At 39.0% G+C, this 17,725-nt stretch overlaps 1 protein-coding gene across 2 annotated transcripts; it reads right to left on the bottom strand.

Moving 5' to 3' along the window:
• Positions 1-7,496: 7,496 nt before the first annotated feature.
• On the bottom strand, positions 7,497-16,832 carry LOC111653211 (SRSF protein kinase 3). Of its 2 annotated transcripts, XM_023403686.2 has the most exons (13): positions 16,507-16,832; positions 16,340-16,402; positions 15,293-15,396; positions 13,663-13,771; positions 13,208-13,295; positions 12,828-12,915; positions 12,446-12,552; positions 11,387-11,549; positions 11,018-11,094; positions 9,791-9,898; positions 8,550-8,619; positions 8,281-8,373; positions 7,497-8,149 (listed from the first exon to the last, which is right to left on the bottom strand). In XM_023403686.2, the coding sequence occupies exons 2-13, from the start codon at positions 16,378-16,380 to the stop codon at positions 7,965-7,967; spliced, it is 1,233 nt and encodes a 410-aa protein (XP_023259454.1). In that variant the 5' UTR covers positions 16,381-16,402; positions 16,507-16,832; the 3' UTR covers positions 7,497-7,964. The 2 variants fall into 2 exon arrangements, with proteins under 2 accessions (XP_023259454.1, XP_023259455.1); XM_023403687.2 differs by lacking the exon at positions 16,507-16,832 and having other exon boundaries at positions 16,340-16,496.
• Positions 16,833-17,725: the final 893 nt, after the last annotated feature.

Genomic DNA, 17,725 nt, shown 5'->3' with positions numbered 1-17,725 from the left:
TCATCATAGAATATTATGGCATGAATACTCATAGTATAGTAAGGCATAAAAAGTCATAGTATACTAAGATAAAAAGTCAGTATAGTATGGCATAAAAAGTCATAAAAACGACATAGTATAGTAAGGCATAAAAAGTCCTAGTATAGTAAGACATAAAAAGTCATAGTATAGTAAGACATAAAAAGTCATAAAAACGACATAATATAAGAAGGCATAAAAACGTCAGAAAAAGTCACAGTATAACAAGCCATAAAAATCACAAAAAAGGTTATAGTATAACAAGGCGTAAAACGTCATAGTATTGTAAAGCAAAACAAGAGCATAAAAAAATCATAAAAACAACATAGTATAGTATTGCATAAAAAGTCATAAAATCGTCATAGTATAGTATGGCATAAAAAGTCATAAAAACGACATAGTATAGTAAGGCATAAAAAGTCATAGTATAGTAAGGCATAAAAATTCATATTATAGTAAGGCATGAAAAGTCATAAAATCGTCATAGTATAGTAAGGCATAAAAAGTCATATTATAGTAAGGTATGAAAAGTCATAAAAACGTCATAGTATACTAAGGCATAAAAAGTCATAAAAACGTCATTGTATAGTAAGGCATAAAAAGTCATAAAAACGTCATAGTATAGTATGGCATAAAAAGTCATACTATAGTAAGGTATTAAAAGTCATATTATAGTAAGGCATGAAAAGTCATAAAAACGTCATAGTATACTAAGGCATAAAAAGTCATAAAAACGTCATTGTATAGTAAGGCATAAAAAGTCATAAAAACATCATAGTATAGTATGACATAAAAAGTCATAGTATTGTAAGGCATGGAAATTCTTGAAAACGTCATAGTATAGTAGGGCATAAAAAGTCATAAAAACGACATAGTGTAGTAAGGTATAACAAGTCATAAAAACATCATAGTATAGTAAGGCACAAAAAGTCATAGTATAGTAAGACATAAAAAGTCGTAGTATAGTATGGCATAAAAAGTCATAGTATAGTAAGGTATAAAAAGTCATAAAAACGACATAGTATAACATGGTATAAAAAGTCATAAAAACGACATAGTATAGCAAGGCACAAAAAGTCATAGTATAGTATGGCATAAAAAGTCATAGTATAGTAAGGTATAAAAAGTCACAAAAACAACATAGTATAGTATGGCATAAAGAGTCATAAAATCGTCATAGTATAGTTAGGCATAAAAAGTCATAGTATAGTAAGACATAAAAAGTCATAGTATAGTAAGATATCAAATTTCAGTATAGTATGGCATAAAAAGTCATAAAAACGACATAGTATATTAATGCATAAAAAGTCATACAAAACGTCATAGTATAGCAAGGCATAAAAATGACATAGTATAGTAAGGCATAAAAAGTCGTAAAAACGACATAATATAAGAAGGCATAAAAACGTCAAAAAAAGTCACAGTATAACAAGCCATGAAAATGACAAAAAAGGTCGTAGTGTAACAAGGCGTAAAACGTCATAGTATAATAAAGCAAAGCAAGAGTCCTAACCACTACACCATGTAACCACTTGTCAATGTGAGACCTAACAATGTCAAAAAACATCATAGTATAACATGGCGTAAAATGTCATAGAATAGTAAGGCATAAAAAGTCATAAAAGCATCATAGTATAGTAAGGCACAAAAAGTCATAATATAGTAAGGCAAAAAAAGGCCAAAAACATCATAGTATAAAAAGGCATTCAACGTCATATGAAAGTAAGGCATAAAAATGTCAAACATTGTCATAGTATAGTAAGGCATGAAAATGTCGAAAATAAAAAAAAATCATACTATAGTAATGCATAAAAATTTAAAAAGTCGTCATTGTATGTTAAGACATAAAAATGAAAAAAAATGTCACTACTATAGTAAGACATAAAAATGTCAAAAAACGTCACAGTATAACAAGGTGTAAAAATGACAAAAAACGTCATAGTATAACAAGGCGTAATACGTCATAGTATAGTAAAGAATGAAAATGTCAAAAATAAAAAAAAAATCATACTATAGTAAGGCTAAAAAATAAAAAAAAATTGTCATGTATAGTAAGGCATAAAAATGAAAAACAAATTTCACTAGTATAGTAAGGCATAAAAACCTCAAAAAACGTCAGAGTATAACAAGGCGTAAAACGTCATAGTATGGTAAGGCATAAAAACGTCAAAAAACGTCATAGTATAACAAGGTGTAAAAATGACAAAAAACATCATAGTATAACAAGGTATAATACGCCATGGTATAGTAAGGAATAAAAATGGCAAAAAAAGGTTGCAGTGTAACAAGGCGTAAAACGTCATAGTATAGTAAGGCAAAAAAACGAAAAGAAAACATCATAGTGTATTAAGTCATTAAAACGTCAAAAAACGTCATAGTATAACAAGGTGTCAAAATGACAATAAACGTAATGGAATAACAAGGTGTAATACGTCATAGTATAGTAAGGGATAAAAACCAAAAGAAAACATCATGTTATAGTAAGGCATAAAAAATTATCAAAAAATAGGTGTATATACAGTATATATATATATATATATATATATACACACACACTAACATAAATATAACATATAATATATATAACATATAACAATAATATTACCACATTTAATTTCAGCCCAAACACAATGTATAACAATAAATACCTGATTAGTTATCGTAGACAACTGGTGCAAAGACAATTCAGGAAGCAGGTGTTGATCCACAGTAGCAGGTCTCCTTGGAGAAGGTACTGTATGAAATAGAAAAGCTATTGTTGGTGGATCCACATCTTGTCAAAACTTTGTGATCATCAGCGGTTTGGGTCTGTGTGGTCCTTTTCTGCAGAGCCCTACACAACCTGCACACTGTTACACACAGAAGCAGAACCTCTTTCACTTGTTTACGTCTAACCTACCACAGTCAGTCTTGCTCACATACTGTAGAATCTGCTGACTTCGACCTACCACATTGTGTAACTGTCAGTCATTTATCAAGATATTTAGCTTGTACGTCCACTCAGCAAATAAGCTGTAAGATTCTCTGTGCAAGTCCTCCAGGATGTGGATCAAAGATACTGGGGGTTCAGAGCAAACATGCAAATTACAGGATGTCTACTAAGTGAAGTACCACATGTGCATCTACCACACCAAGTGATTATGAGATATAGAAACAAAACTATTTATTTCTCTCATTATTTTATTTACCAAGCCCTGAAACAAATGTAGTGATAATATATGTGTTTTTTCAGCATTGCAGCAAAAGGTTGACTCAATTGTAAACAAATATACTAAGACAAGAACATCATAGCTTAGCTGTTGCAGCATGAGTCTGTTATGTGCATACAGGGCCTCAGGCATGGAATGCTGTATGTAGGCTTCTCGTGTTTGTACAAGAGTGGTATGATGTATGGCTGCATGATTTATTCATTAATTCATGACAACTGTAGTTGCTGTAACAGGCAAACACCAATTCCTTAACACCTGTCTAGTTTTCAAATAATATTATTGACACTTGCGATTGACACTTGTGATATTTGTCTAAATAAATAAAATGATCTTTACTTGTCTTGAATCTACAATTACATGAATGTATTAATGTTCACTTCAGCATGCTAACATGCTCACAAAGACAATGCTACTATGCTAATGTTTAGCAGGTATAATGTTTATCAGAGGTAGAGGTTTTTTGTTTTTACTATAAAAGTACACAGGGCTTAATATTTTGGGAGGGTAATGAGGCATATTGTTTTCACTTTCACTCTTACTGTGTCCTGCACTCTTGTGGCCTGAAGGACCACCTAGAAAACCAACACAGACACAGGATGAACATGCAAACTCCACAGAGAAAGGTGTCCAGTAGTACTGGTTAAGTTCATATCACTGGAGCTTCTTGCTGTATGAGCCACCACTAACAACTGAGCCACTGAGCAACCTCAAAGTTTTCCTGTGTGACTAAAGGGTTGACGTGGAGGCAGTGGCAGTTTCTAGCTGGAGCCTCTCGGCCACCACAAGTTCCTTCCAGTCCCTTGATGTCCAGTTTGTTTTCTCTTTTGTCAGAGCTGGTCACTGGCCAGAGGCTGTCAGGAAGGAAGAGACTGACCACAAACTGTCCTGCGGTCAGTCACACATCCAGTAAAATCGGCCTGTGTTTGTGTGTAGCAGAGACACAGAAAGATACAACAGTTTCATTTATAGATCTATAGTCCTCACTGTACACTATCCACACATGAATGCACTCACAACTGGAAACTTCCTGACTTTGCCCTTAAGTATTTGAGGAATTTTTCCAGATGTAATACTAAATGTGCAAAGTATATACAGCTTAAAAATATGTGACATACTTCCTTGGTAATATTGTGGTCTTTACTTCATGCTATGTGTACTGCAGTATATGCAAACAGCTAAAAGCACAAAATGTACTGTGCAAACCATTATACTCTCGCCACTTCCTTCCTCTCTCTGAATGTCAAATGCCAAAGTCAAACATTGGGAAAGAATCTGACACCATGTTTCAACAAAATCCTTGTACCTCTGAAGATGAAGTTGCTCTGAATAATAGAAAAATAGATTTCGAAGTTTACAATTTTTTCATGCATTTTTGATGTTTCAGAATGCAGTTTTGTGATCACTTGGCTTGAACAAATTTCCTTCACACAAGGGACAATGTCAGCACAAAGAGTTATATTTTGACAGTGTCAGCAGTCATAAAAATAGGTTTAGCTTTAAGAGTCAGCATCTGTGTGTATCAGGAGGTGATGGTAGAGAGGGGGGAACGGGGGGAAATGTGTATGTTAAAGAGAAACAGGTGAAATGAGGATACAGAAACTTGAAAAAGTCTGGATGGTCAGAGGCCACCACTGAACCAATCGGCCATCCTTTTAGAGCACCCACTCAGCCTTAAAAGTAATATTTAGGAACGCATGGGTACACAGCCAAACTCCAAACACACCTCACTCTGAAATGAAAGTTGGACACTGGGAAGAAACCATGAAATTAAACATGTGGAGATGCTTTTTTCTCTCTCTCTCTTTGCCCAGTAAAGATGTGAGACTATAAATATTAGCCACTGTCCACTGAGCAATCACAAGGACTTTACTGGATTTGACCGGACAGTCACGAAAGATTTAAACTAGTGAAACCACCGATTTTTAAATTTTTTTTTGTTTCAAGAGATACTTTTTTTTACTATTTTTTCACAATGTGGCATTCAGCAAGTAACGTTCACGGATGCTCTCTGTCGCTGGTGTTTACTTTCTGCTTGTCCCTCATCCTTCTGTTAAGCAGCAGATGCTCAGAAGCCTCTATATACCACATAAAAGGTAAGAATGACCTCTGTTTCTCTGCAGAATTATTATTCATAATCAGGTGTTTATATGGCCCAGTCGAGCCCCTGGGTTGTTAATTTTGCCCTGCGAGCATAAATCCTCACTTGCATTGTGACATATGGTACTTTTAGCCATTAAACCAACCCCAACTGGCTGACCACAGACTTTGTCCTCTATACCCTGACCTTGCATTAAGCCCCGTGGGGCTCTTCACAGCAGATCAGTGTGTTCCTATTGATCCTCTTCTCAAGGTGACAGACCTACCCCATGAGGATAGCTCCTGCAGCCTGCAGGAATGGGAGGAGAACTCGCTTTGGACGCTAGATTTAGCTATTAAATGTGCCTGACCTCTTGCAGCAGGGCTTTATGCATTCTGCCGCAAGGACAGACATTTATAGCCTCTGCAAAGTTTAGATGTAACCTCCTGTAAAAGACATACGTTATCACCCAGTAGGGTCAGATCTGTAGGTTGAACTGGAGAGGAAAGCTTGGAAATTTGAGATAGATACTTTATGTCATTGTGGTCCTCTTTTCTTCCACAGGCATCTGTTCATACAAAGACAAGTACTACAAACCAGGAGACTCTTTCCGCAGAGGCTGTGACAAGTGTTTCTGCCATGACTTTGGTTTTTACTGCTTAGTGTGAGTAGATTATGCACTTCAACTCATATTCATTGATTTCAGTTATATAAAACTTTGCTAATGGGAATTCTGTCATTGCATCTGCTTCTCATAGCTCCATGAAAACTCTTCTTTCCTCTCTCCTCCCCTCTCCTCCAGGCCAATGAAGCCCACCTCGTGGCCTAAGAAGTGTCATCTGGTCAGGACAGAATGCGGTTATACAGTCGTTTATAAAGAAAAGCCACTGGTGGAGTGTCGAGCCTACAGCTGGATAGGATGACATGCCGGAAGATCTGACTTTCAACAAGTTTAGATATGTGGATAGTGTATGATCTATAATGTATACATGGAGTTTTGGACAACATAACCTTAATGTAATTACTGTAAGAAGTTTAAATGTGGACAAGTCAAATCATTATTTGATGCTTACAGTCTTAACTGGAAACAAGAGGGGTATCATCTTCAGCTAAAGGTTAAGGTGCCATAATTTGTAATTTGCACTTGGCAAAGTTTTATTTAGTTATGTTTTCTAAGTGATGTTATTGTTAATTCAAAGATTTGCACAGTACAGTGTAGCATGACAAATCACAGTGGTCACAGTTACCCATGGTCTGTCATGGTTCAACATGAATTTCATGTACAGAATTAAAACATTTCATAGTCCATAAAAGTGGAATGGCGGTGAACTGTATGTATTAAAGAAGTTAATGGTCTGAACTCTGATGTATGATTGTTTACCTGATTGCCGGTTATAATAGGCTAACAGGACAAAATGGGTACTGAGAAAAATACTTCAGTAAGAAGTATTTAGAGGAACCACAATAACAGTACCATCTGATAAATAAATGAGGCCATGAAGTAAAATAGTTTGATTTTGTTATGGCCTCAGAACCTGCTGAAAACATTGATAGATCATCACCTTTTAAAGTTGATTTGGCAAACATTTAGCAAGAACCAACCACAGAGCCTGAAAATCTCTGTAGAGCAGAAGGGAACTGCAGAGTTGAGTGATGACTCTCTGTGAGATTGTCACTTAGTACGACCCCCTTGACAATATACCCAGTCAGCTGATCCATTGTTTACATAAAAAATGTAATTAGTGCAGCTTTAAGTATTTGAGGCAAAGTGTTAGAATGCTCCCCGTGTTAATTATATGAGCAAGAGAAACGTTAGATGAAGGCTCTCTGCATGAGAGAAAATTAAAAATATATTAATATAATATATATAATATATATATAGATATTTTTTTAACCTTGTGAGTCTGTTTGTGTGGCACTGTGGCAAAATGTGGTCACAACCGTGCAAGATACACTCACAAAAATGTACAGGTGTGTAGCTGAGATCAAAGTGGAGATGGGTGTGGTCTGACCCATGAGTGCTCATGTAATATGTAGTAATAACTACTGAGTAACCATGGGTCAGAACATCAACATGTTGACAGATGTTGCAGATAGGGTGTTATACAGATCTTAAATCCCTCTAAGGAAAATGTTTAAATATTTTTGACATGGGTTTATAAAAATAAAATAGATTTACAATAGACTTACACTTGTAGTGCAATTAATCTTTATTTTTTAAATGTTCATTACCACGTACAAAAGATGAACTAAAAGAAAAGAATATTCAAAATACATTCACTGTGGAAGATCATCAAAGGTTGGATACGGTTTCATTGGTAACATTCAAATTGACAACTTTACACTGGCAGTGTCATAAGAGCTGCTACGTAAAGGACTCAAAGATCTGAAAATCAAACTTAGCTACTTAGCTGCACAACAGGGCTTCAGTGGAGAAGAGCATCTTATTCTCTCTCTGGTGCTGAATAACAAGAACACTATATTCTACAGGAATTCACAAATCAAAGTGACAAAAAAAACGTCTTCTAAATGGCTCTTTAGATTCCCTTTGCATATAAATTCACAGATGACGTGAAATGATCCAGTTCTAGTTATTGAAAGCATCTGGATGTAAGGACTGCAGATGGGTATGAGGCCTATACAGCGCCTTCACAGGGCTATCATGAGGTCAGCCAGGGGTGGCGGAGGCACGCTGCAGCAGTGGCCCTCCTCTCCGGATGATAATCCAACATGTGAAGAAGGAAGTCAGAGAATCCAGAGGCCTCTTCCAACAGGAAGTGATATTTCTCCACCAGAACATCATAAAGGCTCCAGAGCCTCAGTGGATTGACACGACGAAGGTCACCTGGGTGGAAAACATATAGTATTAAGCATAGATGCTCATTATGTCACAAAATGAAATGATTTGCAGGGAAGAAAGTAAATAAAATCACCCCATCAAACAAAACAGACTAAAAGTTGAAGTTGCAGACGTACCTCTGCGGCTGAAGTACTCTGCAGAGTATTTCCCTGACAAGGCAACAGCTGGTGGGATTTTACCAAGCAGCTCCATGATCTGAGCTATGTGGTCTGAGGAAGACGAAGAGAACAAACACACACATGAAAGCGAGACACACACAAATTTACAGTTCACATTAGCACACAGTGCATCAACAATTACAATGCAGCCACAGTGTAATCTCATTTAATCCTGTGTCAGTACTTGTCATGCTTCTGTCAGTTCCAGCACGCTGTACTTAACGTACCTTCCTCAAGGGAAATGGACTCACGGGCTTTGGGTTCAAACAGGGAGTCTCCAGTGACCAGTTCAAAGGCCTAAGAGAATACAAGACAGAAATTAAAGGGTGAGATGTGTGGCCAAGTAAGCGTCTACAAATCCCAACCACGCTGATGCTGACTCCACTTTTTGTTTAACTGTGGCACAAACTTCTAAAGCCTTTATCATGACAGTAAGCCTACAGGTTTTTAATGTCTGTCTGTTGGTTGGTCCATCACTTGTGTCCAGACTGAAATATCTCAACAACAAATGGATGGATTGGGATAGAATTTGGGAAAGATATCCATGATGCCCAGAGGATGAATTCCCACGACTTGGATGATCCACTGACTTAACAGCTTGTACCACCGGCAGGTGTTTATTCTTATCCAGTGAAATAACCCCACATCCACTTGATGGACTGACACATTAAATTCCATTATAGAGGGTTTTTGGTGAGTTTTTCCTTATCTGAAGGACAGCAGGTGTTGTATCACGTACAGATGGTAAAGCCCTTTGAGGAAAATTTGTGATTTGTGATACTGGGCTATATAAATAAAACTGACAGACGTTCATAAATCCCAGAGAACAAATTCTAGTGAACATCACAACCACACAAATAAAGATTGTAATACAGTCACACACATTTCTGTACACTTTCATGCTAACAACATAATAATTCCCACAGATATAGGTTGCCAAATACCTTTATTTTGACACCACCTTCTGGCCAATCATTACGTTTGCTTCACCTCGACTGCTAAAGATAAAAAACAAATTTGACCTTTTCAACAATTTGGTGTTCTTTTCAATTATGCAGGTTAATTGTGGGGTTCATCAAGGCCCAGTTTTAGGCCCATTATTGTTTATTTTGTACATATGTATATATATATATATATAGGTTGTACTAAAACATTACAATTCATGTTCTTTGCAGATGAAACTAATTTTGTTCTGGTAAGAACCTGAAAAAAACTTTTCAATACTGTGGAAAATTAACATAAACTTAATAATAATTTTGAATCTATATAGACTATAAATTCTGGAAATTACATATAATGTCATATTGTGTCAAAACAAAAATGTAAAAATCTAATTTCATACTGTATAATCTATCTATCTTCTTAAATCAAGCTTCATCATATATTATGGTGAAACCATAAATCCATGGAGTATTGGGTTTGAATATTTCACACACTGTAAACATCAAATTGTCTGGTTTTTCCTCACCATGCAGGCAACACTCCAGATGTCAGCAGGCGGGCCGTAGTCAGATCCCAGTAAAACCTCTAGTGAACGATACTGTCGGGTCTGGATCTCCTCACAGAAATGTTTGTACTTGGCCAAGAAAGAAAGACAGACAGAGCAGGCAGAGAAGCTTAATCATAGTCTTTCTGTGTTATGTGAAACAAATTTGGGCGTTTACTTTTAAGAGAGTAAATTCCCATGTAGCATAAACATTTAGTATAACAATAGTGTATTCTGAAAATGTCGATAAATGCTTTTAAAGGGAGTGCAATGAGGTCCTACGTGAACTTTTGTTTTGGATATCTCACAAAATACTTCTGTATTTGTGTTTTTGTGCGTTTCTCTCTGGCTTGAAGTGGGTGGGGCTCAGTTGGGAAACAGTGATGTCACATGTTGAGGGGTTGTTTGTTAATCTTAGCAGTCAAATCTGATCAAACCTCACCTACACTGTCCTTGTGAGGTTTTGGCTGTTGTTTTTTGACAGTTACCTAATAACTGCAATTGTTTTTGTCCCCTTCGGGACAATGGGAACAAGTTATGAACATAATATTGATATATCATCACCGTTTACGTTCATATGGAAAACCACTTAGCAAATGTTGCTTTATTGGCTGCACATCTAGCAGTTACAGAGCAACATTTGAAGTTTGGAGATGTATTTCCAGCCACTGTTTTTGGTCTCTACCAACACATGGCTCTTAATTTGCACGGTTCACTAGCCAGCCTCTAACTGTGTCTGTCTGCTGTTTGGCGCTGAGCAGTTTTTTCCACTGAAAAAATCTGCAGCCAAAAACAAAGCTATGAGAGTGGTGAGAGTGAACCAAGTAGCAGGCTGGACAGCAAAACAAGCAACTATAGAAGTCCATAAAACTGAGGTAAGCTGCACATTCATTGGCTGGAGCCAATCAAACCCAGAACCTTAACCACTGCACCAAGCACCACCGCCAGGCAGGAGTCACATTTTTCTCAATCATAAAAATACTGATTATAGCCACTTTAACCTCTGATTTTAACTGTTATTGTTTCTAATATTTAAGGTTATAGAGACAAATTCTCAGGTGTTTTAAGACCCTGTGAGACCAAATGAGTAAAGATGAACTCTTCTTGTAAGTCTACAAATAAAAAACAATCAACCAAACTCAGCACTAGGCTAATGTGATATACCAAACTTTAAAATGGCTATTTGTTAAGTATAGAATAACTACTGACCACCCAGCAGGAGCTGCCCAGGTCAGCAATCTTCACTGTGACTTCCTTTAAACTGCATGGGTTTACCTGCTTCTTCTCTGAAAGAAACAACAAGAAATCATGCATTAAAACATCACATTCATTCCAAGAAGTAATATTGTGTATATTGTATAATTAGTTTTGTCTATCTCTGAATGTATTGACCCCTCAAATGTTTAGTTGAGTACAGAGTAGAAACATTGTATATTCAAAGACTGAAACTGGCAGTACATCTGCTTTGTACACACATTTGATGAACCCTCATACAGCTCAGCATTAAACTGTTCCAGCTTTGAGACTTCACTCTTAAACAGTCTCCAGCATCTGTAGCAATAACAAAACCAACTGTGCCTGTGGACTTGGCCTCCTTCCCAGTCGGCACAGAGGAGGAGCTGCTGCCCCCCGCTGGTACTTTGCGGGACTGCTGCTCCAGGCACAGCAGGATGTTCTCTGGCTTGATGTCTGTGTGGATGATTTTACACTGAGTGTGAAGGTAGTCCAGGCCTTGCAGAACCTATAGTGAAAACACAAAGCAGTTATGCGGGTGCTTCCCTTCATACAACCAGTACTAAACTGTTTCCTTTTCCTTTGACTTCATGCACATGAAGGGAACAGTTCCACATTTTGGACGTAATTCACCATAATTGTTAGCTTGCTGTTCTGTATGTTCTGTGCATGTAGTTATTCTGTGTGCCTCTCTGTGTTAGGTGTTTGGGTGTCAGGGTCTCTTTAAGAAAGGGGTTCAATAACTCCCTACTTTTGTTTGGGTGTTGAGCAGACGCACGCATTCATGCAGCAAAAGAAACAAATTGTTCTTAACTATTTTCCTGCAATTTCTACGCTGGTTACAAGATTAATGCCACTCTCATGTCTGTACACAAAGTATGAAGCTACAGCATCAGCCGGTTATCTTAGCTTAGCATAAGGACTGGGAACAAAGTTAAACACCACACAGCACCTCTAAAGCTCACAAATGAACATGTTATATCTCGTAAACAAGCAGAAATGTTAAAAACGATAAGCTGGACAGGCCAGGGCCAGCTGTTTCCCTTTTTCCAGTCTTTATGCTCGGCTAAACTAACAAACATGAGAGTGGAATCAATCTTCTAACTCTTGGCAAGATCGCAAATATATTTTACAAAATGTAGATATATTTATTTAATTCAATTATGGCATTTGAATTTAAATCTAACCCAATGAAACATTTCTTGACGAGAGACAGCTGCAGCTCCACTGGCAACACAGTGATTCTCCTGCATTTTAAAATATTCATTTGAATGTGCCAACAATCTGCATGGAAAGTGCACTGTTTCTCAGTGAAATTCAGCAACCTCTTTGTATGATCTTAACTTCCTGCATCTAATTTGAGATGTATTTCTTTGTGTTATCCACTGCTTTCTTGTGGTTTACCTGAGTAAGAATTTGTTTGACCCACAGCTGCGACAGTCCTGGATCCCCAAAACAGAGTTGCCAGCTTCTCAGGTCAGGCCCCAGCAGCTCCAGCACCAGGCACATGTCTAACCACCAGGCATTAAGGTCTGTTCAACAAACCGAACCACTGTATGATAATACTGTATTTACTGAGCCAACATACTGAATGCAAACTGCACGTTCTTCATCTGTTGTTGCAATGTTGTTTTCCAGAGATATATATTTTTTATGAGATACAATTACTTTATACTTCTACTTTGACAAACACAAGCACACACCCCCACACACACGATAACTCCTCAGCGCTTGGTGTCAGGTTTAGAATGGGTGCCCAATAAATGACAGGCTGTAAAAAGGATACGGACCCCGTTGACCCCGGCCAGCTTAAACTCATCTAGCAGCTGAACAATCCTTTGGCTGGAGGGATGACGGCTGGTTGGACGACTGGCCTGATGAAAGAGAGTAGTGAGAGCAAGAAGGGGAAGAAGGCAGACAAGGAAGAAGGAGAGAAGGAAATTTAGAGAGGGAAAGTGTTGTAAGAAAAAGCAGGAGGTGAGTTTTGGCACATACAGAAAGAAAGGCAGAGAATGGGGAAAGCAAAGTGAGTGAGAATGGTGTTAACAAGGACAGAGAACGAAATTCTTAACTGCTAACAAAAAAAAAAAATCTAAAAGAAGTGACATTTTGATAGAAAGAGTGAGACATGATATAGAGGAGAAAAACAAGCAAAAGGTCACTAACACATCGGAGGAGAGCCAGTTCATCCTGTCCTGCCTGGGTGAAGCCAGCTCCACTCTTCAACACCTTCACAGCAACATGTCGACCTAACCTGCTAACACAGACCCCAGATCAGAAACCAGGACAGGACGGTCCCCTCTCTGCTAAATCAATGACAACTTCTTTTAATAACAAAGGTCAACATGTCAAGTTTAATTCTTTCTTTGTATCTTTTTAAGGGACTGTGCACAAATTATAATTGTTTCTTCTTTTCCTTTTGTTAAAAGTAAGAAAAAAATAAAAATGACAAAAATTGCTCTATTTCAACAGTCAGTGTTAAGGAAAGTGATAAAACATTCCTGGATCTGTGTCTTTAACCAGATCCGCACAAAAACATAATCTACCTGGCTGAGGTAAATATTAGATTCAACCCCCATCCCCATGCTGATCTTTTTTCTACAGTCCCTAATTAACCCTACCTGAGGTCCAGACACAGCCAGACAGTGGAGAAATAGCCCCAGCCGAGCTTAGACACCACCTGGTATCTTCTGTTGAAGGTGTCACCAACCTGGACAGGGTGGTATCCTCCTGAGGAGATAAAAACAGGAGAAAAATCTACGAATAAATGAAGCAGGATTCGTGGCTAAATCTTTTATTTAACAGCTAATATGATTTAATTTAATTAAAGCCTCAGTGACAGGGTCTCTCTCTGCGTGACTGAAATGTGAAACCTTTTCATCATACAGTATACATTTTTCATTCAGTGTTTAGAGAGCTTAGAGAGAGAGAGAGAGACAGAGAGAGAGAGAGGAGTAAAATGTGGCGCTAAAGCTATTTCTGGCATTACAACTTCCTCTAAGCTGTAACATGTCTGCAGAGAGTAATACATTCAAATCTGCCAGCGGGACACAGAAAAATGATGATGCATAAGCCCGTATCAGTTCTCTTTCAGCCAGCGTGACACAGTTCTTGGACATTTTCAAGTATCTTGGAATTGAATCTCTGATTCTATTAAAATTGAGCATGATATAAGCTGGTATATGATTTATTACTGTGTCAGGTATCTGTGGTATCACGTACTCAGCAGCTTATCTGCTTTTTAGAGGTGCACACAGAAACCTGCACAGCTGGCATGGAAGGAAGGAAGAACAGGGACCAAGGTCAGAATGGCCAAAAAAAAGATACTTCCGGCTTAAGTGGTACAAAGGCTGAATGTGGCTACGTGGGTATTGACGAGCATTTCTTGTATTTACAGGTCAAAAACAAGAAATATTGACTTGTAGTTATAGCTGGCTGGTTCAAAGACTGTTAGTTTGTGTCATCCTAAGACGTAGCTACGTGGTTTTGTTAGCGATGCTGGCACCATGGCTTGAGGAATGGCAATTTAGCTGCAACTTAATAGGTAAGAAGAGAAAAACTTGGCAGAGGAGGAACTGCACACTTTCACAGAAATCTTTATACAGAGAAAGAAAGGAGCACGAGTAGATCGAGAAGTACCAGGGGCTAGGAGAACAACTGCAACAGATGTGGAAGGTAAAGTCCAAAGTGGTCCCAGTGGTAACAGGAGCACTGGTGACCGTGACCCTCCAAACTGGAAGAGAGGCTCCATCAGATTCCAGGTACAATATCTGAGGTCTTTGTCCAGGGGCCGGTTTCACAAAGACATTTCAGACTTGTTGCAGTCTTTATTTTGCTCATAGATTAAAATTGACTAATTTTTTGGGCTTTTTATGCCTTTATTGATAGCACAGTAGAGAGAGACAGGAAATGGGGAGGCAGAGAGAGGGGGAATGACATGCAGTAAAGGGCCGTCCGATGCAGGATTCGAACCGGGGCCGACTGCAGCAAGGACTGTAGCCTCTACATATGGGGCGCCTGCTCAACCACTGCGCCACTCGATGCCCCTAAAACTGACTAATTTTAAGCCAAAAACATTAGGCACCCTTTCCCCGGGCTAAATAATTAATTACCCACAATTCATTGTACCACATTGTTGGTGAAAGAATCATTTAAAACAACCTAGTACAGGTCGCTCTGAAGGGATGGAGAGGCCAAATGTAAATGAATACATCTGCAGATGATGGAGTGAGTTGAGAGACGCTGCCGTACCATAACAGTATTCTGTGGGGTCCTCAGAGTCCTGGCTGTCCTTGAGATCCAGCTGCTCGTGGCATCCAAGGGCTTCAAAACTATAAGACGACCCGGCTTCACACCTACATGGAAACACACGCACACCCACACACACACACACACACACACACACACACACACGCCACATGAAAACCTGGTTCTGTAGTCTCCAGCATTGCTGCCTGTACAGCGTGTGCATGTGTGCGTCAGCGTCGAGTTGCCGGGGGCAGCCGGGAGAGTCGAACTACTTTTAGTAATTTCCCACAGACTCCACCTGCCATGGAAACTTGTCCCCCTGCCTGGATGAGAGCGGACCAGCAGCATCGGAAGTTGCACTATTTCTGACTCAGCTGTAAATCATTTTGCAATATGTTCACGCAACTTGATAACTCTGCATCCCAGCTGCTGGGATAGTTACTGTAGAGAGAGCGGATGGGAGAGATTTGGGTCACGTCATGTCTGAAAATACTGAGCACAGGTCTGATTTCTGTGCGGCTAGAGTGACATACAGTAGACTCTGATGTGAGTTACAGCACCTTTGTTTTTAGATTCATAGTGCGAAGTGCAGGATTCAAAGAATTTCAAACATTTAGATGGTCGATGATTTTCTTTTTTACTGTAAAAATTTGTGATATGAAGAAAGTGTTGTCACTGTGTTGTCCTGTCTGAACCTCTAGACTACCATTTAAGTCACCTTCATGATGCCTTAAATAATGCTGATGTGCTTTATTTGTGCTCTGCTTTTCTAAACTTAACTGCATCACTGTGGCCATGGGGGAAAAAATAGTTAATGAGCCAAGCTGCATTTTGATGAGATCAAACAAGAGGTGACAAGACAAAAGAAGAAAATGGTTCATTCAAAACTTTTTCCACCAAAAGTGAAACCCATTTAAGCATTTAGGAAAATGTTTGCTTCCGTTTCTGTGCACTTTATGTTTAAAACAGTCTTTTTCCAGGAAAATGACCCAGCTGATAATGGAAAGGGAAGGTATTTCAATCTACAAATAAAGGAAATCCTTTACTCACATTTGCAGCTGAGCAGCTGAGCGGGGACTCCTCCTCTGCATAGCTTGGTTCAGCAGATGCAGCCTGCAGAGACAGCAGCCAGCGGAGCGATCAAAGAGCAATGAGAATTAAGAAGCGGTGGATCTATGTCGTCTGCACAGGTCAAATAGTAAATGAAGCTGCAGCACCTTTTAATGTTGAAGCGCTTGAAAACAGTTGAGCAGCTGAGAGGTGTAGGAGGGGAGGGGTTCGGGTCGATCCCTCAGGAGACTGGAAACGGCAGCAGCAGTAGTCAGCAGGGTCTAAACATGGAAAGCCCCTGCAGCTTCTTAACTCACCGCCTGTCAGGCCTTTACCTGCTGTCCCGTCTGATTCGTATCCGTCACTCAGTCCTGATCTGAGTGAACCTGAAGCTGACTTTCTCTCTCTCTCTCTCTGTTCCTCTGTTCCTCAATTTACTGTGGGAAAGCCCTAACAGAGGGCAGAGAGGCTAAAAGATTAGAGGAGTGTCGCGTGAGGCCAAACAGATCGAGGGAGGTGAGGGAGCGACAGCTGCTGATTTTCTTCCCCCCGTGTCTCGCAGGGAAGTTTGACCTTTGGGCCACAGGGATCACAGATTGCTAAACCTGGCACAACACAATATAAAGTATCAGAATAAAGTCATGAGAGCGAAGGTCAAATGAGAAGGGTTTTTGTTTTTCACGGGCATGTTACCCATGATGTCACCCACAAGACATTGGCAGGTGTGAACGTGTGTGTACACAACAAAACGCAACTTCAACACCCTCAAGAAGAGTTTTTTGGCGCGGTGTTGCTCAATGCACACTATGTTTTTACCTTCATCACTCCTCTGGTGTGTGTGTGTGTGTGTGTGTGTGTGTTTGTTTGTGTGTGTGCAGGTGGATGTGTTCAGAAAACGTTCCACGTCCCAAAGCCTGATTCCCTGCTTTCTGTTGCCACGGCCACGCTGTTAACACCCCCTCTCAAACACACATACACACAGGGTTTCGTGGTTGATACCAATAAGAAAAGGGGCTGCTGGGTAATAAAGCACAGAGTTCAGACAGAGGGAGAGAGTGAGAGTGAGAAAAAAAAACTGATGGTGTTGAAGGGAGAGAAATGAGAGGTGAGAGGAAAGTTGTTTATTGTGTGTGTATTGTGGAGCCTTAAGATATCAAGGGCCACTCGACCTCAAGTGAGTAACTGTTCTAAGTCAGATGACATGTTATCACAGGTACTTATCTGGGACCGTTCACTACTCTGAATATAGAATCACACTATGGCTGGAGTGATGCACATGCACTGTGGACATGTCACTGTATTTGAAAACACACATGAGGAATAATAAAACCAACATATTTTGAATAATAAGTGTATAAGAATGTTATTTTTGCTAGAGCTTAGAAG

The sequence above is a fragment of the Seriola lalandi genome, unplaced genomic scaffold (assembly GCF_002814215.2).
Source record: "Seriola lalandi dorsalis isolate HSWRI2012SDOR001 ecotype SW California unplaced genomic scaffold, Sedor1 jcf7180002054178, whole genome shotgun sequence".
In the NCBI taxonomy this organism is placed as follows: Eukaryota; Metazoa; Chordata; class Actinopteri; order Carangiformes; family Carangidae; genus Seriola; species Seriola lalandi.
The sequence above is the reverse complement of the archived record's forward strand: the minus strand, read 5'-3'. Positions and strand labels throughout refer to the sequence as shown.